At 34.3% G+C, this 25,997-nt stretch overlaps 3 protein-coding genes across 4 annotated transcripts; all 3 read right to left on the bottom strand.

The window, feature by feature from the left end:
• Positions 1-1,631: 1,631 nt before the first annotated feature.
• Positions 1,632-4,873, bottom strand: LOC132635465 (glycine-rich protein A3-like). Of its 2 annotated transcripts, none has more exons than XM_060351869.1 (3): positions 4,724-4,873; positions 2,702-3,003; positions 1,632-2,098 (listed from the first exon to the last, which is right to left on the bottom strand). In XM_060351869.1, the coding sequence occupies exons 2-3, from the start codon at positions 2,988-2,990 to the stop codon at positions 1,821-1,823; spliced, it is 567 nt and encodes a 188-aa protein (XP_060207852.1). In that variant the 5' UTR covers positions 2,991-3,003; positions 4,724-4,873; the 3' UTR covers positions 1,632-1,820. The 2 variants fall into 2 exon arrangements, with proteins under 2 accessions (XP_060207852.1, XP_060207853.1); XM_060351870.1 differs by having other exon boundaries at positions 2,702-2,996; positions 4,724-4,849.
• Positions 4,874-11,050: 6,177 nt separating this feature from the next.
• Positions 11,051-12,433, bottom strand: LOC132635466 (uncharacterized). Its single transcript, XM_060351871.1, has 3 exons — positions 12,324-12,433; positions 11,619-11,944; positions 11,051-11,420 (listed from the first exon to the last, which is right to left on the bottom strand). The coding sequence occupies exons 2-3, from the start codon at positions 11,929-11,931 to the stop codon at positions 11,233-11,235; spliced, it is 501 nt and encodes a 166-aa protein (XP_060207854.1). The 5' UTR covers positions 11,932-11,944; positions 12,324-12,433; the 3' UTR covers positions 11,051-11,232.
• A 3,530-nt stretch (positions 12,434-15,963) lies between these two features.
• On the bottom strand, positions 15,964-22,069 carry LOC132635464 (F-box protein SKIP31-like). The gene is made up of 9 exons (XM_060351868.1): positions 21,838-22,069; positions 20,523-21,014; positions 20,259-20,332; positions 19,401-19,476; positions 17,899-18,009; positions 17,389-17,563; positions 17,153-17,271; positions 16,227-16,287; positions 15,964-16,152 (listed from the first exon to the last, which is right to left on the bottom strand). The coding sequence occupies exons 1-9, from the start codon at positions 21,910-21,912 to the stop codon at positions 16,082-16,084; spliced, it is 1,254 nt and encodes a 417-aa protein (XP_060207851.1). The 5' UTR covers positions 21,913-22,069; the 3' UTR covers positions 15,964-16,081.
• Positions 22,070-25,997: the final 3,928 nt, after the last annotated feature.

The raw sequence follows: 25,997 nt of genomic DNA, 5'->3' as shown, positions 1-25,997 counted from the left end.
CCATTTTAACAAGCAAATTCAACATTTTTATGTAAAAAAATGAATTTGAAAAGAATAATATGAAAAATGGTGATAAGCCTAAAAATGTTTTCTATATAATTTAACTTCCCTTTTAAAATATATTGCAAAACATAATTTCTAAAAAAAAACTGAAATTTCAAACTTACTATTAAATTGGAATGAAATTTAGTTGGAATCGTTACTTCCACCAAAAGTTAAAGGAAAAAGCAGTGTTAAACAGCTAAGATTCGAATTAATTGAGGTTATGAACTGAATTAACGACTATTACGGTGACATACCCAATTTAATTATTTACTCTTTTAGATTGTTGGAGAAGGGATATAGTTGTGCATATTGAACTCGAAGTCCCATTTGAAATTAAAATGCAACAACACGAGTGATAATCCTGATTGTTACTGTGACATACTTAATTTAATTATTTTCTCTCTTAAATTGTTAGAGAAGGAATATTGTCGTGCCAATTAAACTCGAAGCCCCATTTGAAATTGAAATTCAACATGAGTGTTAAATCTAATATGTTTTTACTCTGATTCATGAATACATTATTTTACCTAGAAGAATTGAACATTCGATGAAACCTTTCAAACTGCTACTATATCTATGAATGGGGTTGAGATATTCTGGCAAGCTGAAACATGTTAGTACCCAGAGAAAACCGACAAAAGTGGTTCGCATAAGGCCTGCGAAATGACTATACACATTTCTATGGAACTTGTTAGATGCAAAAAAAAAAAAAAAAATCCTCATGAGGTATTACACTTTGGTCACTGCTTTTCTGTACGGGTATTAGCGGCACTTGAGATATGGAACAAGATGAAGAATTAACATATAAGGTAGTCCACCTTTGAGTATTTCTTGACCAACCAGGACTTTGCTATTTGTATTTATTTATGATATTTCTTGACCAACCAGGACTTTCCTATTTGTATTTATTTATGATGATGAACATTCTTATTTTCAATGTACTGCAACTACTTGTGTTGGAGACTAACTTGTTTCTTGGTGGCTTTTAACTTCTACTACCGATATAGAGGCATGAGGCTGTATACACACATATGTTGCTCGGACTCTTCAAAAATGTCAATAAGTGCATGTCGAATTTTTCAAAAATAGTGTATTTTTAAAGAATCCGAAAATCCGACACAGGTGTGCCATCGAAAGTAAAGAGTCCTCGCAACTTCGAGATAGAATGTCCGGTGATGTCTGTATTTTCTCTTCAGTATATTATTCAGCAATACTCATTCTCATCAAAATATCGAGTTTTCCGAATGAGACCAAAAGGAATTATTCCTCTCAAAAAGTTTTCCCATTAGACTCCACACTCTTCTCTTACAATTGAAAACAAGCCTCAAAAGAAAAAGTTTGAAATTTTGCCACTAGAATTGCTAATTTAATTCATAACTTCGTACAGAAACAAACAATTGAAAACAAGACTTAAAAGAAAGAAAAGTTGTGAACTTTTGCAACCATGGGAGTTAGTAATACGATACCGTACAACAAGTTATGCTCCTAGATTTAACTTCCTCATTCTACAACTATCCCAGACTTCCCAGTCTATTTTCGAAGAGAGAATGCAGTGACTAATTGAGCATTATACAGAAGATACGAAATAACAAAAGTTTAGGCCCTCTGGGGCAATCCAATTGCAGAATCTCACACAATTTAGTACTGAAGATGCAACATAACAAGACAACATCTCACAGGCCTATAGGCCATAATAACATGTAGTAAGTCTTATTTAAAGAGACGAGTATTAGCACACTGTAAAGCCAGGTGAAGTTTTTGATACTATAACTAGTTTACTTCCATTTCTTGAATTTCCCTCCTCCGAACATCCCGCCCTTGTGCTTGCCGTGCTTTCCATGTTTGAATTTCCCATGCTTGCCTCCCTTAAACTTGCCTCCATGATGACCGCCTCCAAATGGACTCATTCCATGTCCACCATAGTGGGCAGCACCACCATAGTGGGCAGCACCATGCCCCTGAGATCCGTGTGACAGCTTATGAGCACCATAGGCAGCAGCTGCAGCTGCAGCACCTCCGGCTAACATGCCCCCCATGCCCATGCCACCATGCCCTGAAAGTAACAAAGCGAAAAATGGTGAAAACTTAATAATGAAGAAATTGTCAAGAAATATTTGGTTACAAAACTCTACTGTTAGCTATTATGAAGCGGTGCTACAATTGAAGGTTCTCTGTTTATATATATATATATATATATATATATATATATATATATATATAATCTAACTTATTTTTTTTGACTTATAAGCTGCAACATATTAACTGTTCATGGTTTCCTGCATCTAGATGTAAAAGTGATACTATTGCTATCAAATAAATTTAACTAGACAAATCCAACAGGTGCTACCAATTAGACAATATTTTTTTCAGGCGTGCTGATGGGCAGCGGGGTAGCTACATAAACCGAAGTGGTCAGTTGAACACCTTTAGTCAAAAATTATACTATGCATATAGAAAATAATACTGAATAAGTCAAAATATTATATATATATATATATATATATATATATATATAATCTTGAACACCCTTAGCGAGATTTCTGGTTTCGCCAAGGGGGAACTGGGAAGAAGGGAGGGGTGGGGTGTTGACAACATGCAAATCACTCAATGAGGCCTTCAACAAGTCACTTCCAAGAAACTTGGGGAAAAATAATACCTGACTGGTGTGGAGCACCATGGTGACCTTGTTGTGGAGGATATCCTTGTGGAGGATACCCTTGTGGTGGGTATCCACCTCCTTGGGGAGGATAACCCTGTGGTGGGTATCCACCTCCTTGGGGAGGATACCCTTGCTGAGGAGGGTACCCTTGCTGCGGAGGATACCCTTGCTGCGGATATCCGTGATGACCACCGGAATGACCACCGGAATGACCAGCCATACCCCCAGCCATACCCGCAAGATGGCTAAAGATTCCCTTATCAGAATCATCTTTACCGCCTCCCATATTTCACTAGTACCTTAAAAAGATAAATACTTGTCAAACATATTACAACAAATGATGAACTACGAATAAAATGAGATTGCAGACGATAGAGATTATGAGCCACAGGATATCAATTAGTAATACTCTTTCAACTTTAAAACCTATAATGCTTTCTGAAACATCAATAAGTCAAACACAAAGTCATAAAATATTAGTACACCAAGAAACAAGAAAAGGTGGAACATAAAAAATCAGAGCTACTATTACAAAAAGCATAAAACTGATAGCTAAGAAAGTAGAAGAAATGTTAAATTTAACACAAGAAGTTACAACCAAAATTGCAGGAAGCCAGCTAATATGTTCTGAGCAAGTGAAAATACAAGAAACAGGAGGAGGGTAAACATTAACATTTTTGTGGATTTCTATACAACAGTTCCATTCTCTCCATCAAATTCAAAAGTCAGATCCATCCCTGACTAAGTTTTCAGATCACCTTAAGAAAAAACAAGCGTTCACACCTCTTCAAGATTAGAAACATCAAAGGTTTTTGTTCTTAGCCTATATTGCTCGGACTCTTCAAAAATGCCGCCGGGTGTGTGTCGGATCCTCCAAAAGAAGAATCAGACACGGGTGCGACAATAATTTTGGAGAGTCCGAGCAACATGTGTTTTTCAGATAAATTAGAAACAGAAAAGGTTAGAGCAATTCAGTCTGTATTTTGAGGAAAAGCAGAGGGTTTTTTTGGGGTGGGGGTTTGATAACAAAGAAGGATAAGTGGCTAAATATAAGGAAGCAAAAGTCGCAACAGCCAAAGATTCATTCTTTTCTTTATGATTTGCTTATTATATCCAAGTTATAGTACATGACTAATTTGTTTACACACGTTTCTTGTACACCTGAAAAAAGACAAAATTCTCTTGAAAAGTTGTCTCTATTCCTTTAACAAAATCATGCAAGAGGACAATCCTCATTTGCTAAAGCATCCAAATTCAGTTTCAAAATAGGACACATCTCAACCCAAAATCAGGAAGAAAAAAAAATCATAGTATAACAAATCCTCTGATTTTCCATTCCATCAGACCCAAATCCAAGAAAACTTTAAACATCACAAGGGAAGAATAATCAATCTTGAAAACAAACAACTTTGAATGTTCAAAATCAGTTGAGAAAAAGCTGATCTAATCTCTAGTTGGTGATCATACAACAAATAAAAGCTCAAGAAATCAAAACGGTGACCCAAATCTCTGATTTTCCATTTTGACCAAAACCCAAATCCACAAAACATCAAACATCACAGAGTACAAAAAAAATCAAACTTGTAACAACAACAACATACCCAATGTAATCTCACAAGTCTTGTAGGGTCTGAGGAGGGTGGGGAGGGCACCTTTACCTTACCTTTGTGGGGTAAAGAGGTTGTTCGGCTCAAAAGAAACATAATCAACCAGGCTTACAAGAAAAATAAGACAGCAAAATATCAAGGTATAAAAGAAAAGAAAAAAGGAAAAAAAACAGATCTTGAAATTTCAGACTCGTGATCAGCTAGGTAATTTAGGTCATTCATGCATGATAAGAACAAAACACTAAACAAAAGGGGGAAAAAAAAAACAGATCTTGAATTTTTAGATTCTTGATCAGCTTGGTAATTTAGATAATTCATGCATGGCTTAACAAAGAATTAAACCAACGAAAGAAAAAAAAACACACACAGAATATTCATCAATGAAGAGGGATAAAAAGGGAAGGTTTCTTACAATTTTTTTTTTTTTCTTGTTGAGAAGTTGAGCGAACGTTAAGCAAAGTTTATGGAATGAATAGTTTTTCGAAGATAGGACATGGACAATCGACCGAGTATTTGATGGCTATTTGTAAACAAGATATTTATATGATTCCACGCGTTACTTAGACGCGTACATGACGTGTTAAAGGAAAAGGCCAAATTTGTGAAAATCTTAGCAGCAGTAGTTGGGTCCTTCTTTAATACGAATCAAATTGTTCTTTTTATTTATTTATATTTTTTTAAAGAATTCGTAGAACTGAAAAAATGAACCACTTTTTTTTTTTTTTTTTGATATAAAAGAAGAATAAAACATGGACGAACGAAAACTATCAAGGATTTCAAAGATCTTTTATACTGTGCTCAATTCTGAAATTAGTTCTATACGTATGATCAGTAATGAGAACAATAAATGTTATAGCTAAATGGTGATGAGCAATGTCAACCAGCCACAAACTTCAGTTACGGGATCTAATCTTCCACGAAAAATAAAAAATTCGGCACATTTTGACTAATTCAAGAACTCTTTTATCGTGTTGCAATTTTTTACGACTTACTCCTTTTATTCGAGCATTTCGAGAATTGGACCCAAAAAAGACATTGCCAAAAGAATAATTGGGCTCATATTATGATATTCTACCATATTTATAGACGAGTGCTTCGTTTTAAATTAATTTTTCATTATAATTGCTTTGATCCATCCTCTTAATTTAAAAAAAATGGGGGGAATCAATGTGATTTAATTTCTAGCCCTACATTGGTCATTCAATATATTATGAAATATGAACTAAACGGTCACTTTAATTTGTGGAATCCTTTTATCATCATGGTGGTGTGAACAATGAATTTGACTGGTCTTACTAGCTATGAAATATAGGAGGTGAATCATTGCGTGCTTGTCTAAGCTTTTTCTACTTTTTCTAGCTGCAAATGTTACTATCATTGTACATTGTAAATGTGAATGGATAACTTGTATAATATGATTACAAATAAACTTCTATAATTAGTATACTAATGAACCATTCAAATTAAGCATCCTATATGATACTATTTGGCCATTTAAATCATGTTATTCAAAGAAAAATGAGTCAAATTTCAAATTCTCATCCATAACACACAAATCCAAGGCCAATAGTCAAATCTATCGTGTTAGCAATTTTTTTTCTGGCTGACTCCATTTAATTCGAGCCTTTTGAGAATTGAAACCCAACAAAAAAAAAATGTGCTAGGAGAAGAGTCAATCTCACTTTACCCCCCTAACATTTAAGGATTGGGAAACGATACCCCCTTCAAATATTGAATGGGAAGGATAAACTTCTTATGAAATATTTTCCGGTTTTTTTTTTTTTGAAAAACAATCTTTTTTCTTTTTCTTTCTAGAATTAAAATACAAAAATATATACTTCTTATTATTGTCCTATTCACTTATTCCGTTGAAAATAATTTACTTCTTTTAAGATAAAACAACTACTTGGAATAATCTGTCAATAAGTTTCAAACTATGTGGCATTTGTTTTACTTGCATGCGCGTTAAACTTTTGGGTTCTAATTGCACATTAATAGTCTACCTAATTTCACCCTCTAATTACCTTTGGGTCATCTATGAATATTTCGTACAGTAGTAATTAATTCCATCTGCTAAGATATATTTCACAACAATTTCCACAAAATTGATTATTTAAGCTTTTTTTGTTTTATTTTCAAAACCACTTAATTAGGTGAGCCAAGCAAATAATATTTTTCCTGGAAAATCAATATGATCTTTATCCTAGATGAAATATTTTTCTAATTATATTTATATAAGCAATTCTTTGAAGGTTATGGACGAAATGCTTGGTTATATGAAATCAATCGACATCTTATTTGAGTGCTTATATGTTTATGAAAATATATGGGCAGCTTAAATCTAATAAATAGAAGTTATATATTTTTGTATATTTCTAGAAAAAATATCTTTATTCAAAAAATGAAATGTCTCAGCAAAAAATATTGTAGAAGATGATTACCATTCTCATTCAAGCATGTGGCGGAGGTATTGTTTTTTCCAATACTTAAATATTAAGGTGGTAAAGTAAAATTGGCTCTTAGCTTGAACTCATCAAAAAGGAGGAAAACACAAGCTTAAGGTAATCAAGAAAAGTACCTAATAAGTTCTTTTTTGCCTTGATTTTATCCTTTTTTGGTGTTCAATAGATCAATGGAAGAGGTGAATGAGAGAATTCATAGATTTACCCAAAGGTAATGTTATAGGAAGAAATTAGGTAAACTGTTGATGTGCAATTAGAACTCAAAAATTTAATGCGCATGAAGGTAAAATGAATGTTACATAGCTTGAATTTATTAACAGATTATTTCAAGTAGTTGTTATATCCTAAAAGAAGTACATTATATCCAATGGAATAAGTGATGTGACAATTCCCCTTCCCCTAGTCAATAATAATTTTTTTAAAGGTGAATGTGACAATAATAAGTGTTATACATTTTGATGTTTTAATTCTAGAAAGAAAAAGAAAAAAAATTACCGAAAAATATTTATAAGGAGGTTATCGTTCCCATTCAATATTTGAAGGGTTTATCGTTTCCCAACCCTTAAATGTTACGGGCTGGAAAAGTGGGATTGACTTTGAGGGCTCATATTAAGATATTCTACCATAATTGCAGTCGAATGCTTCATTTCAAATTAGTTTTTCATTGCAATTGCTTCGATCCACTCTCTTGGTGGAAAACTGAGTGGAAGTAATGTATTCTAATTTCTGACTTTATACTTATCCTTCAATGGATTATAAACTAAACTGTCACTTTGTCTAATCAATCATGGTGAAGTTGACAGTGAATTCGAGTGATCATACTATGAAATATAGAAGTCGTATCATTGCGCGTTTGTCTAAGTTTTTTCTACTTTTTCCAGCTGCAAATGTTACTATTTTTATGCATGTGAATATCATAACTTATATAATATGACTAGACGCGCCCGTGCGGTGCACGGGCCCAACACTTTGAATTATAGTGTATCTATGTGTATGAAGTAGTGTTTGGATAGTGATATATATATATATATATATATATATATATATATATATATATATATATATATATATTACTATGCTCAAAACACGATTAATATAACATTTGAGTTTATGCTCCGTATCTAAAACTTTATTATATTAGTATTTGCTGTGAATACAAAGTCGGCAAAAATTTATTAATACTTTTTAAAAGAGAAGACTTGTTTAAAAGGAAACTATTTTCCTCTCTTTAAGATAAAACAACAGTAATATTTAAGCATCAGTTGATACTTTCAATTTTAACTCGATTAATTTAAAGGTGTAAAATACTGATTATTTTTTATCAAAATTTGATTTGGATAATTCTAATTCAAATTGTTAAATTAATTTTATATGTTTAAAACGAAACAAAGTAGAAATTTGATTTTCTATTTAAACGAAGAACAACTAATTTTTAATTTTTGGTAAATAAACTCAGTTTAGCTCATTTTACTTGTCATATTATCTTTTGCATGGTTTTTTATTCATTATTTGATCTTCATTTGATATTATTTTTTTCTTTTACGACATTAATCTCTTTTCACATTTATTAGAGTAAGAATAAAAATGAAAAAGTAATTAAATTCTATCTTATTTTAAAATATAAATATTTTAAGTATATTTATTTTAGTAAACGTAACAAATAAATGACATGGCGGAGTAGCAAATACAACAGTTCGATATCTAGATTAGATCTCAGACTAATATAAAAAAAGAAAGAAAATTGTATGGTTTGGCTACTTAACATTTTGAAGAAAAGCAATAATATGGGGTCCATGTTTTTTGTTGTACAATAATTTCATTTGCTCCCACTAATGAGTTGACACACATGTGGCTAGGGGTGCTTATCGGGCGGTTCGGTTGGATAATTGTGCTTAACGGTTCGACTTATCGAATATCGGTTTTTAAATATCTCAATCCGCTAGCCAACCAATAAGATATCGGTTGGTTCGGTGTGGATTTAGCGGTTAACGGTCGGTTAGCGGTCGGTTTATCAGTTAATCAATAAAGTATATGAGATTTTTTTTCCTTCTATTGCTCGAACTATTGCATCAGTACCAAATTATCAAAACACAAAAGGCTCAATATTGATAGTGTATAGGTTGCGAACTCACATTTGACCCTATTTGTTTCACATCGCATGATTTAAATTAATGTATTACTCATGGTGGGTATTCTTGGGCACATGATTTTAAATTATTGGAATACGAATTAAATTTTTACTAAAGTATCGTTATTAAATAAACTGGTGCAGATTAAGTATGAGATTTTCATACTAAAGTGTGTCAATGTCCATAAGAAAACTTATTTCTTTCAAACAACCACTAGTAATTCTATCTCTTTCTCATCTTCACCATAGAAAAGGGAAGAAACATCCAAGGAAAGTAAAAAGGTTTTGAATGATTCTAGTTGGTAACATGAGATAATAAGAAATAAACACCAGGCAGAAGGAATAAGGAAAATGCGAAATTGCTACCATGTTGCGGGAAGAAAAATGAGTTTTAGGCTCAAAGATTAGTATTAGTATTTCTAATAGTACTTTATATACATAGGGATATATTTATAATTTAATTATTCTTAACGGGTTAACGGCTAAACCAATAGGGAAAATGAGGAAACCGTCCCCCGGACCGTTAAGCCGTTAACTATAAAATTCCAAACCATTCCCCATCCGTTAATCCAATTACCCGATGCCAATAAACCAATAAACCTATTTTGCGGTTGGGTTATCGGGTGCGGTTCGGTTTTGAACAGCCCTACATGTGGCAATGAATCCATCATGATTGACTTAATGGGATACTTTAGAAATTACACGAATATTGTTTGATTTTTTGGGTACATTTTTTTTTTTGACATTATTAGTTTGCATTGTTTTTATGCGTGTGTGTGTATATATATATATATACTATGTTCAAAACACGATTAATATAACATTGTAGTTTGTGTTTCGTATCCAAAACTTTATTATATTAGTGTTTGCTACGAATAAAAGTCTGCAAAAATTTATTAATACTTTTTAAAAGAGAAGACTTGTTTAAAAGGAAACTATTTTTCTCTCTTTGAGATAAAACAATAACAATATTTAAGCATTAGTTGATACTTTCAATTTTAATTCGATTAATTTAAAGGTGTAAAATACTTATTATTTTTTATCAAATTTTGATTTGGATAATTCTAATTCAAACTGCTAAATTAATTTTACATGTTTAAAACGAAATAAAGTAGAAATTTGATAAACACGATTAATAAAACATTGTAGTTTGTGCTCCGTATCCAAAACTTTATTATATTAGTATTTTCTGCGAATACAAATTCTGCAAAAATTTGTTAATACTTTTTAAAAGAGAAGACTTGTTTAAAAGGAAACTATTTTCCTCTCTTTAAGATAAAACAATAGTAATATTTAAGCATCAGTTGATACTTTCAATTTTAACTCGATTAATTTAAAGGTGTAAAATACTGATTATTTTTTATCAAAATTTGATTTGGATAATTCTAATTCAAATTGTTAAATTAATTTTATATGTTTAAAACGAAACAAAGTAAAAATTTGATTTTCTATTTAAACGAAGAACTACTATTTTTTAATTTTTGGTAAATAATCTCGGTTTAGCTCATTTTACTTGTCATGTTATCTGGTTTTTTAAGGAAACATCAATTAGAATTATAATTTGACTAATTTACCTTATTCATTATTTGATCTCCATTTGATATTATTTTTTCTTTTACGACATTAATCTCTTTTCACATTTATTAGAGTAAGAATAAAAATGAAAAAGTAATTAAATTCTATCTTATTTTAAAATGTAAATATTTTAAAAGCAATAATATGGGGTCCATGTTTTTTGCTGTATAATAATTTCATTTGCTCCCATTAATGGGTTGATACGCATGTGGCAATGAATCCATCATTATTGACTTAATGGGATACTTTGAAAATTACATGAATATTGTTTGATTTTTTAATATGGGGTGCACCTTTTTTTTGACATTATTTGTTTTTTTAATATGGGATCCATTTTTTTTTTTTATATTGCTTTATTTTGTTAATATGAGTAGAGATGATAGGTTCCAATTTTTTTTCATTGCTTGGTGTTTAATATGGGGCCCACCCTTTTTTTTTTGGAACGGACGACGATCCTATTTTACTACTGCGTTTCTATATAGTAGTAATTACAAATAATCTTCTATAATTAGTACCATTAAGCATATTATGACAGTGTTCGCCGTTTAGACCATGTTATTCAAAATAAACTCATTTTGATCACTTTACTAATCGTAATATACCTCAAAGAAAAATGAGTCAAATTTCAAATTCTCCTCCATAACAGACAGCTCCAAGGCCAATAATGTACTACTCATAATTCGGAAAATAGTACAAGAATTTATCTACAGTAAATAGCAAAATCAGGATGATATACACAAAACCTGAAATTCTAGCTTATTTCCACTTCTTGAATTTCTTTCCAAATTTCTTGCCAAACTTCTTGCCACCCTTATATTTGCCCTGCTTGTATTTTCCATGACCATAATAACCGCCGCGTCCATGACTTGCAGCACCATGTGCTGCACCATAGGCAGCCGCCGCGGCTGCCATGCTTCCAGCTACCAATCCCATGTTTCCATGCCCTAAAATGTGACATGTACGCAACTTATTTAGTGCAAACCAACTAGTATGTATATATTTATATATGTACAATTATCTCTTATTGCTTACTATTAAAGAACACATCAAATATTGAGTATAACAAAGTATATCTGGTCTACTGAAAAAAAACACTTCAAGTTTTGAAACTCCTTAATCATGTAAATAGTGAAGATTGGTACCTGCTTGGTGCGGAGGGTAACCTGCTGGAGCATATCCTTGTGGAGGATATGCACCAGCCGGGGGATAACCTTGTGGAGGATATCCACCGGCTGGGGGATACGCTTGTGGAGGATAGCCACCAGCCGGTGGATATCCTTGTGCAGGAGGATAACTGGCTGGTGGATATCCTTGCGGAGGATATCCTTGAGCAAGTGGGTATCCTTGAGCGGGTGGATACCCTTGAGGAGGATAGCCTTGTGGAGGGTAAGCTCCAGGTTGTGGAGGATATTGTCCTGGATAACCAAATTGGCCTTTATTCTTACCGCCTCCCATTCTTCACGGGTACCTAATTTTAACAACAATACTATAAAAATTATTACATGAAATCAAATGGTAGATTAATGGAAGTGCTACTTGAAATCAATTTTTGAAATGCTCTAATGCATTCTGGATATGAAAACACAAGAGATTTGTCTTAAAGAGAGTGTTTCAATATTTTCAATCAATTAAAGGAATGGGAAGATCCAATCCAATATACAACAAGGAGCAAAGGATTTTTTTTTTTTTCGCATTCTTAACCATGAAAAATCAAGAATTTAATGTTTAAAACGGGAAAAAAAAGAACGTAAAACAAGCAGAAATGTGAAACAAATGGAACATTTACACAAAATGGTTGAGGGAGCAAACAAGCAAAGCTGATGTAAAGATGAGTTATTATTTCTTACAGGTTCTATATTGTGAAGCTGCAATTTCTTGGAATGAAGAATGGAAGACAAGGTGAAAAAAAATACGATGGGACAAGTATTTATAAGTTGTTTTTGTTGGCTAATGTATTGAGTGGTTGTGCAATCTGATAGACATATTTACCAATGACTTCATTTCGAATTGTATACATTGAGTAGTTATAGTTTGTTTTACTTGGATGATCAAATATTGAGTATATTTTGGTTGGTTCACTAAATTTTGAGTAATTTTGGTATAAACTCAACATATATTTATAGTAGAGTGGAAGGTAGGTTTGGGTATAACAGGACTAGCGATCAATAATTCTCAAGGAAAACAATATCTTAATAATAACCTTATATATATATATTATAGACTAACACCTTAAATTGAGACCATTTTTCACTTTTTAACTTCATTGCGAGATGCCAAATTCAATTTATATTATAAGCCTATAATAAATTTTAATTTGCAGACTATCAAAATGAAACGTCAAAAGTCAAAACTATACTAATGATCAAACATGGATATTTTTATGAAAGTGTTGGTGTACAATCAACATATATGGTTTAATTCTTTTTAAGTTCTCATCAATATTGGAGACTCTAAATTATATACATATTCTGATCCTATGGAAAGACGTCAATGTCATCAATTATGAGAAAAATTAATATACTTGGTTGTGAGACGGACGAACCTTTGGGGGAGACTATATAATAATGGATCAAGTTGATAAAGTGGTCATTATTCAAATAGCCATTTTTTCCTCTCCATTTGGATAAGGCCAACTTGGATTTTTTTTCCAGCTGATTAGAGGAAATTTGAAAGGCATGAGTTATGGGAGGTCTTTTCATAAAATCGAGAAGGTCAAGCGTGGTCTAGCAAAATTGCAATAGAGAGTTTATTTAAATAAAAAAGTGAGTCCGGAACTTTTTTAACTCAAAAAAATAAAATAAAAAATTTGGAACTAAACTAACTCATTAAAAAAAAAAAACCAAAGTAGGCTTCACGCACAGAATCTGTGCGTGAAACATGGTGCCTTTTTTTTTTTTTTTTTTTTAAGCTATCAAAATCACGTTTCTTTCATACTTTGGGCAAATATTAGTCATGTTTCAAAACCCCGAAATATCAATATGTTATATAGAACTTAATATATTTTTTTGCGTATAATAGCGTCGGCTCATTACATCAAGTATACCTAAACGTTTAGATCGTTGTTTTTTTTTATTAAAGTGCCCCGAAATAAGTTTTGTTTGCTCGGAAACTTGTCATCTTTGTTTTTTGAAAATCAAACTCAAAATTAATCTTTTTCCATACTTTAACCGAAAATTAGTCACGTTTCAAAACACCGGAATATAAATATTTTTATATAGAACTTCATATTTTTTTTAGCCTAAAATAATGTCAGCTCATTACATCAAGTATATATATATATATATGTTTGGATCGTCATTTTAGGGGTTGTAAAGTACCTCGAAGTAAGTTTGGAAACTTGTTATATTTAAGTTTTTTTCGTACTTTGACCGAAGATTAGTCACGTTTTAAAACATCGAAATATAAATATTTTATATAGAACTTAATATTTTTTTTAGCGTACAATAATATCGGCTCACTACATCAGGTATACATATGCCTCTTCACTCACGTAAAAAAAAATAAGGACGTGAGCATAGGTAAAAAACTAGTTGTAAATTGTTGAAACTTTAAATGGTTATAACTTTGCGCTCGGATGTCCAATTTATGCGATTTTTTTTTGACCCAGGGTATTTTTTCGAGATCGACGCGGACAAATTGCCGGTTTGGCAGAGCTGATTTTTCAAAAAATGCCCGTTATCCCATTCAATTTGAATTTTGCCCCAAATTTGTGCAAAATTTTCATTCTTCTCTAGTAAAAATCTAATGATAAAAAATCTATTTCGAGATGCTAATCCCCTGGTAATGATGTTTTGAATGTCAATTTCGAGGTTCGAAATTCAATTTATGAAAACGAGTTAGATAGCATTAGTGAACAATATAAAAAATAAAAAGTGTCTACTTTGTAACATTCACCAATTTGGCTTGGTGGTTTAGCCTCTCTTCTTTACTCACTTCTTTTTTATGCCAACAACATGGGATCAAACCTTGGTGGAAGCATTGAATGAGATATATTATACCTTGGTTGAACCTCTCGTATTGGATGAATTATTTTTTAATATAATATTTTTAATTATTTCAAAACACTTAAATCAAAACCCTATAAAATATGTCACTTACATCTAAAGATGACAAGTTTCCAAGCAAACAAAACTTACTTCGGGGCACTTTACAATCCTAAAACGACGATCCAAACGTTTAGGTATACTTGATGTAATAAGCCAACGTTATTGTACGCAAAAAAATATATTAAGTTCTATATAGCATATTGATATTTCGGGATTTTGAAACATGACTAATCTTTGCCCAAAGTATGAAAAAAAAAATGTGATTTTGATAGTTTAAAAAAAGAAAAGAAAAAAAAGGCACCCTGTTTCAAGCACAAAATCGGTGCGTGAAAGGACCAAACTCAAAAAGTTACAGTTTGGTCCTTTCACGCACAGATTCTGTGTGAAGCCTACTTTGGTTCTTTTTTTTTAATGGGTTAGTTTTGTTCCAAAAAAGTTTTTGGGTTAAAAAAGTTCCGGACCCTAAAAAAGTGGATGCAGTCGATACGTAAAGATTGCTTTTCATCTATGGATTGTTTTATAGCAGAACGATTACCATACTTGCTCCGAGTTAAAAAGAGACGGCTTTTCTTTTGGATGTTGCAACACACGAACAAAACACCTGCAAATAACAGAACTAACCATAGATAGAAATCGGACTATAGAGCCTAATTTAAAAAATTGGCCTTGCTTTTTTAGTTCATATCGATGAGTGATATTTCCTTCATCCCTTGCTCGGGTGAAGTGCATAAATAGGAATTTTTAGGACCGTTGTGTAAAGAATCGCCGAAGTTTCCTATATTTCTAGAATTCAACCACCTCATAATCAAATTTCAAGTCTAAACTCAATTGCGGATTTGAAGTTTCAAACTTCAGACCATCGGATCTGAATTTTGAACTGCCAAATCCAAAACTTCAGACGGAAGTTTGAATGCAGTTCAAATTCGGAGATTCGTGTATGAAGCTAGGGAGCAGTCAGATATTTGCCAAAACTAACAAAATTTTAAATAATTTTTTATGTTTTAAATATGGTTGCTAAAAGCAGCTACTTGGTGTCATTTCTACCTCTTGCTAGCTTCAATTGGACTTTGACAACTTCGGGGGAAAAATGATGGATCACCAACAATGACCGATCAAAGAGCCTACCTATATTTTCTCAAACTGTCACTTGCTCGTCCCTCTCTCATGAAAATGGTTTCTTCCATCCGTTCCAGCTACTCCACACGGGCCTTAAAAAGCGCCTAGTTTCCTTTCTTTAGAGAGTTGGGTATGCATAACAGAAAGCAAAACAAATGTAAGACAGAACTAGTAACAGATGTACCTGTACCATGCATCAAGTCATATTGCTTCTATTCCTCTCCTTGCCCAAACTCATGGTTTTTCCTATTCAGTGTAGTTTTGAGAATATCTCCATTACGTGCACCCAAAGGGAAGATAACAACACCCATATGCAGGAGAAATATTAAGTGAAAAAACAAGCTTTGTAATACTTAATATAGTGATCTACAGCTACAGTACAAGATTGAAACAAGACTTGCTAGAGTGTCATCATTGGAAGCCAAAAGTTTTAACTATACACATCAGCAAAAGCGCAAAGCATCTTCTAGCTCTTTCTCGTCATCACAGTTATATCCCAATAAATAAGCTCGAGCTGAAACAGAAAAAAGATATTAGGAGAGGAGCAATCAAGAAACTAGAAGGCAAAAGTAAGAAAAAGGTATATACCAAAACGACCCGATCCCATGAATGGCTCTGCTTCATCTGTAGTGCCAACTTGTTGCTGCTCCTGTTATAAACTTAAAATTAGCTTAAACTATGCTACATTATACCTTAAATATGTAAAACATTCAATTCAAGGTTGTATTTACAACCTATATTGCTCGGACTCTACAAAAACGCTACTGCACCCGTATCGGATCCTTAAAAAATGCACTATATTTGGAGGATCCGACACACACCTGTCGATATTTTTGAAGAGTCCAAGCAACATAACTTACAAAAGACACATTATACTGGCACTAGGTGCAAATAGGAGAGACATATTATCAAAAGTCTGCAGCAAGATATATTATACATTCTCAAAAATCAAAATCAGGCATGAAAAGCTTCACATATCCTAAAACATCACAAAAGTAGCATGAGAGCAGTTACACCACCCAATAAATAAGAGGTTCCTACACACGTTCTGGAGATATTATCCAACAGGATTCATATTCTAAGGACCACTAATAAGACTAGGATTTAGACAGTCAAGGAGACAGTTGGCTTACTTTTCATTCCATATTTCACAGCTGCTGTATTCTAGTAGTGTTAACATATCAGTGCAACAGCTCTTATACTAAACTTTTAGTATACAGATAATAAAATTTCCATATTTAAATAATGTGCTTTATCCAGCACAACCACCAAACAAGTAAGCTTTAGCGCTTTAAACTACTGATTTGACGGAAAATTCAGCAAATTTTACCAATGTAAAAAGTGTCAAAATCAATAGAAACCATAGCCGTTGAAGTTTATCTTTTACTTTTGTTGTAGTTCCAAGTTGCATTAGAATAGCCAACAAACTCTTTCAGCTACGGGACATGAATTTTCCTTCTCTCATACATTTCGATTCTTTCAGAAATAGCATCTGCAAGTTAATTGTTTCTTACCCCATCTAGTTCCGTTTCGGAAGGTGACAACATCGTATCAAAACAGCGGCCTGAAGTGGTACACACCAGAACACCATTTATAGGATCAGGTACAACTTCCCTACACGTGTCATCACAAACTGCACAACCACACACAAGAGAGAACCAATAAGTGACAGTAAAATGAGGTCAAATACACAGGAATCTCCTTGTACGTATCTAATGAGTAAGTTGTAATGAAGCAAGCCATTTCTTACCATGGACATGTCCAGTTTTCTCACAAACATATACATCTCCTATTTGATAGTAAGTGCACGTATCCCCAGAGCACACATGATCAATCACCACTTTATCACCCAGACCTTTGTTTTTCTTCCAAATAGAAACTTGATCAGCAATTGTCTTATCGAGAATTATTCGGTCATCACTTACCTGTACATTAAAGCCATAAAAAAGGTTACTCAAAAGAAATCTTGCCACATACAACTTAATGGAAGTAACAATGAAAGGTCTTAAAGGTTTATTTAAGTTGGTACTTTTTCTAGCTGTTTATTTCTTGTTTTCACGGGGAAAAAATGAAAAGGAAAAACTTTCTTGTTTTCACGGGGAAAAAATGAAAAGGAAAAACATTGTTCACTCTGGAAATAAAGGGAAAGGTTCCTGGACAATCTACAGCCATAAATCAGGGACATGAAATTATGAATTTATTTGGGATTAAACAGATTCAGATACAGTACTATGAAGTTTCCTAAAAGACCTCAAGTCACCTGAGACGGAGGAGGAGCTTGGCTTCTTTTTGCTGCCTGCATTTGTATGTAATACTCCTTAAATTCTGTAGGAGTATTCCTGACAAACTCCATCATATCATCTGCATCACGCTGCGGAAAAAAAAATCAATTCGCCCGAAGTTAGTTAAATCTGAGGATACACCATATTAGTAAAACATAAAGCACACTTTGTGTTGCTGTGTTAGGTACCGTTATACAGACATACATACACACTACAGCAAAATAATATTAAAGCAACGTTCCAAATGCCTCACTTAAGCATCTCGCCAATTTGACCCCTTTTCTGAAATTAGATAAAATCATAACTATCGACGTACATGGTATTTATCAAATCCTCCCATTCACGAGGACGGAAATGAGATAACAGTTCTCCTTGCACTTCCCTGATATAATTTTACTATGTCCTTCATAACCTTGATAAAGTGTTTTCCAGATCAAAAGTATGATATATTTTCCCTACCCCATCCATTAAATTTCAACTTTTGCATTCCTTAAGCTAGAAGTGGCTGGCGAGAGAGTAGTCAGCCTAATATTTGACGAACTTTTAACCTTGTCCCTTTCAAGAATATAGGGATTGTTTGAAATGTGTGACCATTTGATCTAAAATCTTAAAACCTTAGCTAAAGCACACTTTTATCAACTTAGTTATATTATGTCTCAACATATCCCTCACGTTTTGGCTTAATTATTTTTTCAAGGGTTAAACACGTGGAAAATATTTGAACTTTTTGAATCACAGTGAGAATTGAACATAGGACCTCTTGCCCATGAGGTGAGGATTGTCCAAGACTTAAAAAGAGACAATAGCACATTCCCTCAACCAATGTGGAGTCGTACTCCCCGTACGGGACATTTGGAGCATGAAAAATATACCATAGGGACACGACATTCCATAAACCAAGAATAGGAATGGGTCTGACTCAGATACTATGTTAAAGTGTGTGACCATCTCAACTAAAACCTTGAACTGTTACACAGAGCACAATTTTAGCAACTTAATTATATTATGTCTCAATAAGGATAAACTTTCTCAGAGAAAAGTTTTAAGTTTTCAATTTTCAACTCTGCTCTCAAACTTAGAACTACTCACAAATTGATAGATTAAATGGACAAGTATATGCTAGTATAGCTAAAGATAAAAGTAAACCAAAATTTATGCAGGTGGTAATTTTAGGTATGATCATTCAACTTTATCTACTAAAACAGTAAATTAACAAACTAGTTTTGACACATCACAGTAACTAAGCTTTACCCACTCTAACAATCGAGTCATTGAACTTGATAGGCAAGTTTTGCCGTTACGGTGGGTGAATTCAGTGACTTTACTGTTATGGTGGGTAAAAATTCAGTTACTTTGTGACAAAAACAGATAATTTTGTGACTTTAGTTACCTCAACGCGACAAATAACAATTTTGTAATTTAGTGTTAAAGTCAGTAAGCTTTAGTGACAAATGAAGCATACACTTGAACAGAAGGATACCTGGATGTAAAGCTTCTTCCAAGCACAATCCCGTGGCTTTCTTGTTGGGAGCAACAGACCCCATCGCATGTGGTACCTAAATGAATACATTATTATTTATCAATAGATCTAAATGCAAATTTGAGCTCCAGAATAATGCTTCTAGGAGAGAATGATAAGTAGATGAATGAGAAGGGTCCTTTAACACCAAAGGTAGTCATGGTCCATGAAAGCAATATCTATCTGTTAGGGGATGGCAAAGGATTGAATGTTTAATAAACGTAGTGAGAGAGGAATCGGATTTTCCACACCAGTCTATTTGGATTACCAGGGTGCCTAGGAAGGTGCGCTTCTTCGCGCGGTTGGAAGCAAGGGGGTGATCTTGACAACAACGGATTTGAGGAAAAGGAGGATCATCTGTCTTAGTTGGTGCTACATGTGTTTGGGAGAAGATGTCGATCATCTCTTGTTGCATTGTCACGTGGATACGCAGTTATGGTCAGTGGTCCTAAGTTGGTTTAGATACCACGGGTGATGCCAGGTATAACGAAGGAGGCGTTGCATAGTTGAGTCTTTAGGAGGAGGAAGAGAAGAGAGGGGGTTTGTGAAGGAGTTAGTGATTTTGTTAAGTTGCAAAATGGTCTCTTGTTTCTAATTCCTTTTTGGTGCACCCATGAAGTGCCTATGTGTATAGTGGATTGGTATTCTTTTGTAGAGAACCATATATTGTTTTAGGTTCTCTTTTTTGATATATGGCTTGTATACTGGATTTTCCCATCATATTAAAATTATTTACCTTATAAAAAACACGAATCCATTTAGAGGGAGACGGGGAAAAGGAGGAGACAAAGGGAACGGACCCAAGGTGCAAATACTTACAGCCAGCGCCACAAGGATTCATCAGAAGCAGCAAAATTTAAAAACTTGCAGACCATTGTACATGCCACAAGATCCTGCCAGATTTTACATAAAAAAGACAAAGTTCAACAGAAAATCAAAACAGAAATGCACATCGAAACCACAAATGGCTCTAGCCCTCCACTCCCTATCTGTTCTCTTTTTTTTTTTCCTTAGCAAATGCATATATTTTGACAAGCAGTATAGAAAAACTAAAAAATACTAACAGAAAAATAATGTGAATACCTCTGGTGAAAGGAACTTGAGGATGTGACGGAGCAACTCTGGAGGTACTTTACTGAGAATCCCAGTCTCTATCCTACTTGGGACCTGCCCCTTGTTGTTGCTTGTACTGGCAACACTGTTATGATTATCCATGACACTTTGACTCATCCTTGGAGGTGAAGATGCACATTCAGCTTCAGCTTCGACTTTGAGTGGTGCTGACAAAGATGGAGATGATAATAATGCCTTCACCTTTTCCTCCTCGTCTTCCTCCTCCTCTTCAATTTTCATCACCTTTGCTTCCCTCTTTTCTTCCTCCTCCTCCTCCTCATCTTGCTCCCGCTTCTCCTCTCCCTCAATCTCATCCTCATCCTCGTCCTCCAGAACTCTCATTTTCTTTGTTACTCGCTCCTCCTCTCCTTCAAATCCATCATTACCATCCTCATCTTTGAAGTGCTTACCTTTCCTCTTCACATCACCTTCGTCCAAGATATCCTCTACCATCTCTTCATCCTGAAACAGAAGAATCGTTTAACAATTTCCAATTAAGCGCATTTACACATAATATGGCTTGTACAAAAAGATCATATGCATATCATACACACATAGACACATGAATTTGACAAAGGGAATGAAATGAAAAAATCCTCCGACTACCCCCATGAGAAGAGCACAAGAAGTGACAGATATTTCCCCCAAAAAAAAAAAAATGTCCACACATGCACCATAGTTAGTACTCTCCTAGCACATGATCACCCTTTCACCAAAATCTTCCCATAGAAAAGAACTGTTTTCCTCAATTCATGGCTGGCGCAACAACGAACAAAAAGGGAAAATCTTGAAACCAATTCAGAAAAACACAAAAAGATCATTAATTTTCCTCATATATTTTACTAGCGGCTGACAATTAACAAATGAATAAGATCTTCCTCATGTGTTCTTCTTGTATACAAATTTCATACTCATCTTTATCTTTCTTTAAAAAAAGAGAATGAGGGGTAATATATCCTGGTTCACAACTATCTCTTCTATTTGATTATATTTTCCTCTAAGAAACTTAAAGTCAGCTGAAAAATTCAAGTCTTTCTTCCTTCCCTTGTTTTTATCTTGTAATTGAAATAAAAAATTAACCAGACTCTTCATCAAAAAAAAAAAAAAAAACAGATTCACTACTTAAATACCTAATTTATTTCCATTCTTCTTGTTACCTCAAAAACCCTATCTTAGGAGAAACAACATAGGGATCCGGAAAATTCTAATTTTACAACTGATTATCAAAAAACACAAATTCTGATAGTAAATAGTAGAATGAGACGGTAAAAATTCTAGAATTTACCTGATCGGAGAGAGAGAAGATCTCCGATTCGAGGAATTCAGCAAGTGGTTCATCTTCATCATCGAAGATTGCCATGGTTTAACCTTTTAATTTAACCTAATTCCATATACAGATATCAATAATGTTTATTTGACCCGAAAAATGAACGCCGGTGGCCGGAAAATGAACGCCGGCTGATTTACGCCGTAGATTGAATCGAGATCTCATGGATGGAAAAAGAAAAAGATTTGGAGATTTTTCACGGGTCGGGTCGGGTATGATCCGAATATGTTGGATCGGTGGAGAATGATTGACAAAATGGTCCTTAATGTATGGGGGTTGCACTGTTTTAGTCCTTTATATAATCATGTGATCAAAATAGTCCTTAATGTATGGAAACCATGTTCATTTTAGTCCTTTATATGTATCACATAACTGAAATAATACTTTATTTTAGTCCTACATCTTAAAAATAACGATGCAAATAAAAAAATCTGCTAAATTTAACCCGTCACTCACGAGTGATTCGTGTGGGAGCGTGAACTGCAGCTAATTAAGGCAAGATTCTTTTTTCAAAATTCAGATATTGAGAAGGATTTTGCAAAAAGAACTTCCTCAAATCATGTGAAGAAGAGGTGAAGTTTCCAAAATATAAAGACATGGTAGGGGTAAGATCTGCATACACTTTACCTTCCCTAACCCCCCTTTGTGGGATTATACTGGGTATGTTGTTGCTGTTGTTGTAAAGACATAATGTGGCTCTGCACCATATTTTTAATAGAGTAACTGTCATGAACTTGACAAAATGCTATAGTTTCTGAAATTTAGATAGGTAAAACAAAAGAATAAGATACCTATTTAGAAGTATTTTGATTGATTATTGGAAAATCAATGGGATGATCATTTTTCCTTTCAAAGATGAGTGAGGAAAATAGGGAGATTGACCATGATGTCGCACTTCGTATTTAAGTAGGGTGGGTGAAATGGAGGTTCGCTTTCGGGATACTTATCCCGTGCGATAAAAATGTGTCACCTAGGCTTAAAGGTGTGTTTTACATAGTGCTGATTAGACCAACATATGTATGGGCGAGGTCTCAGTCATGTGAAGAGGAGGTGCGAGGATGCGCCAGTTAGGAGGTGTGAGAGGTTGGTTGTAGCAGGAGTTAGGAAAGGTAGAGGTAAGGCGAAGAAGAACGGGGGGAAGTGATTAGGCAGGACATCGCACAACTTCAGCTGAGGACATGACTTTAGATAGGAAGGTATGGAAGTCGAGGATTAGGGTACAAGGGTAGTAGGTAACTGAGGGAGGTACCTGGAGTGTTGTACTTATTCTCCTCTTTTCCTTTCCCTTCAGTAGTAGTTCTCAGTTATCGCACAGTCACTTATTCTTCGATGTATATTACTATTTGTTTTGTATCCTGCTATTTTGCTGTCCAGTTTCTTAAAATCCTACATCCTATATCTTTCTTTTGAGTCGAAGATCTATCACAAACAACCTCTCTACCCCAAAAAGATAGGAGTAAGATCCGCGTAAATCCTACCCTCCCAAACTCCACTTGTGAAATTACACTGGATATGTTGTTGAAAAGAGAGAATGCATTACATCTCCCTCCCTAGTCCCTACAAGTATTTTATCACGACCCAACCCCGTGGGCCGTGACTGGTGCCCTAACTGGACACCCATACACATTCACTTACCAAATCGATATATTAAAGACTTATTCATATTTAACATACGTTATTTTGCACAGATACTGAGAACAGACGTCGTCTTAAGCGGTCACCTGTAACAGAAATATCATACAAAAGCTGGCAGGCTGGTGGAATACACATCGCCCAAATATACATACATATGCAAACATATGGGTCGTTTCATCCATAATAGCAAACGGGACCGCTTAAGGCACAAGTCACAGACATAACCGAACAAACACGACCCATGACCCACATATATGTCTACAGGCCTCTACAAACCACAACAGAAACATATGACGGGACAGGGCCCTGCCGTACCCCAAATAGTCATATCTACAGAAACATGTACAACAAAAGATATGTACCAAAAATATGGGCTCCGGATCAAAGGAGTACTCCAAATAGCAGAATAAGTATCCTCCACTGGCGGGTCACCAGAACGAACGTCTGCACCTGCGGGCATGAAACGCAGCCCCCGAAGAAAGGGGGTCAGTACGAAATATGTACTGAGTAGGTAAAGCAGGAAATACAGTAATCCAAATCATAACTGAAGTGAGAAGTACGGAAAATGGATACAGAATTAGTATATCAAAACCTGTGCTGAAAACATAAATAATGCAAATAAAAATCATGCATAGGGCTCAGGAACGTGGTCGCCACTCCGACGCTGGCGCCACAACACATCATACTCCAGAAGGTTTCAAATCTCCGTACAATCCCGAACATATCGTATCATCATAACATATCACAACATCATAACACATCCTATGCCATAACACATCATAACTCTGTATATAAGCGGTACCCGGCCCTATGGCGAGGGTCTCGGGAACTGTAACACATCATACTGCCGAATATAACATAGTGCGCACGATAACAAAACCGGCTTGGGACCCGGCGAACGATGTAATAGTAGTATGCACGAGCGGAGTAGTGAGAAAACCATATGCATATAAATAAATAAATTTCAAAACTCGATGGACAAATATATTTACCGACATCTGAAGGCTCAGAAACAAGTTTCGGGTCAATCGGAATTAGTATAAGAAAGTTGCGAGCTTTTGAAGTACAGAACCTTCTAAAAACATTTCATAAGCCATATTTGGAAATTCAAGTATCATTCATATTAGGTAACTTTCGAATAACATTATGGATCAAATAAAATGGAGACTTTAGGACCATATTTACGTATCAAAATATTCATCAAAGACTTTAGTCATCTCCATTTTCTTTCGAACAACATTCGGAAACATAACAACTAGAATCTTCGAACATCATAAATACGTATCAAGCCATATGGAATACTTATGGAAGTCAAAGATATTAGTCATCCTAGTGGCTCTAAGAATAGGATTTTCTTTAGAAGCATACATATACATTATTGGTTCATTTCATGAAGGTCATGCCAAAGAAGGAAAGGTAGGATTTACATACCTCGATCGCTCGCTAAACAAATCCCGACTCAAGTCTTGGGCTCTCCAAGATCTACAATAACGCCATTAATTACCAAACGTTAGCTACAAGTACTTAGAAATTCAGTTCTAACTAGCACTTGTCTACAGAAATTTCGGCAACATCTCCCCTATAAATTCAACATCCCCGAGAATGTAACTCGGCCAAATTTATCAAGAACCATACCAACAATCATTTCAACAATACCAACAATTGATTTGAAACATATTCTAACATTAATAACCCGCACAACATTCAAAACGATCCAACCAAGCTCTAATCTATCCGAAACTCTACAAATGCAGCAAAACTACAACGACGCATTTTCTTCTTTCAAATTCACAAACTACAACAACGATGCACACTTTAGCAACTCCATTTCCACAATTACATAAAACCATATTAAAATCACATTAATTCCTACAACAACCCACAACCAATTTCAATGTCGATTCGAATCATTAAACCTTCATTTACATCATAAAGGCCATAACAGCACAACTAACATGCTACATAAAATTAATTCATCTTTCCTCCACCAAATAACACCACACGGCCACACACACACAACAAACCCACACGGCCCACACACAACACATAACATTTCCATGATTTTCATTCAATTCTACTTACTACAACATATATAAGCCTTCCATAACATATAAAAGGATATGAATTCTTACCTTTTTCCTCTTGACTAGAATTTTTGGACTTGCCACAAAAGTAGTTTTCTTGCTTTAATAATTATACCACGTTGAAGAGGACCCTTGAATTAGCAAGAATACTAGAAAATTATAATTTTTGGATCAAAGATTGATGGCTTAAATTTTTTCTTTCTTTTTTCTCCTTGGCCGAAAACCCCTATCTCTCTTTGCTCTCTTCTTCTTTTTTTCTTGAAAGTTCTAAAATGATGAATAAGTGGTGGCCCTTTCCTTTTAATACTTGGATTAATTTTTCTACATGGGCCTTGGGCCATTGCCCTATGGCCGGCCACCTCTTGGGCCTTTTTTTTTGGATTTTCCAAGCCCACTTAC

Source organism: Lycium barbarum, chromosome 4 (assembly GCF_019175385.1).
Source record: "Lycium barbarum isolate Lr01 chromosome 4, ASM1917538v2, whole genome shotgun sequence".
Classification (NCBI taxonomy): domain Eukaryota; kingdom Viridiplantae; phylum Streptophyta; class Magnoliopsida; order Solanales; family Solanaceae; genus Lycium; species Lycium barbarum.
The sequence above is the reverse complement of the archived record's forward strand: the minus strand, read 5'-3'. Positions and strand labels throughout refer to the sequence as shown.

Bases quoted from the DNA above. Each gene is read 5' to 3' on its own strand.
- LOC132635466 (XM_060351871.1), bottom strand. From the start codon at position 11,931: ATGGGAGGCGGTAAGAATAAAGGCCAATTTGGTTATCCAGGACAATAT. The intron at 11,421-11,618 runs GTACCAATCTTC...GTCACATTTTAG, and splicing joins TTACCCTCCGCACCAAGCAG to GGCATGGAAACATGGGATTG.
- LOC132635465 (XM_060351869.1), bottom strand. From the start codon at position 2,990: ATGGGAGGCGGTAAAGATGATTCTGATAAGGGAATCTTTAGCCATCTT. The intron at 2,099-2,701 runs GTATTATTTTTC...TGTTACTTTCAG, and splicing joins TGGTGCTCCACACCAGTCAG to GGCATGGTGGCATGGGCATG.
- LOC132635464 (XM_060351868.1), bottom strand. From the start codon at position 21,912: ATGGCAATCTTCGATGATGAAGATGAACCACTTGCTGAATTCCTCGAA. The intron at 21,015-21,837 runs GTAAATTCTAGA...CTTCTGTTTCAG, and splicing joins TCTTCTCTCTCTCCGATCAG to GATGAAGAGATGGTAGAGGA. The intron at 20,333-20,522 runs GTATTCACATTA...AAAATCTGGCAG, and splicing joins TCAAGTTCCTTTCACCAGAG to GATCTTGTGGCATGTACAAT.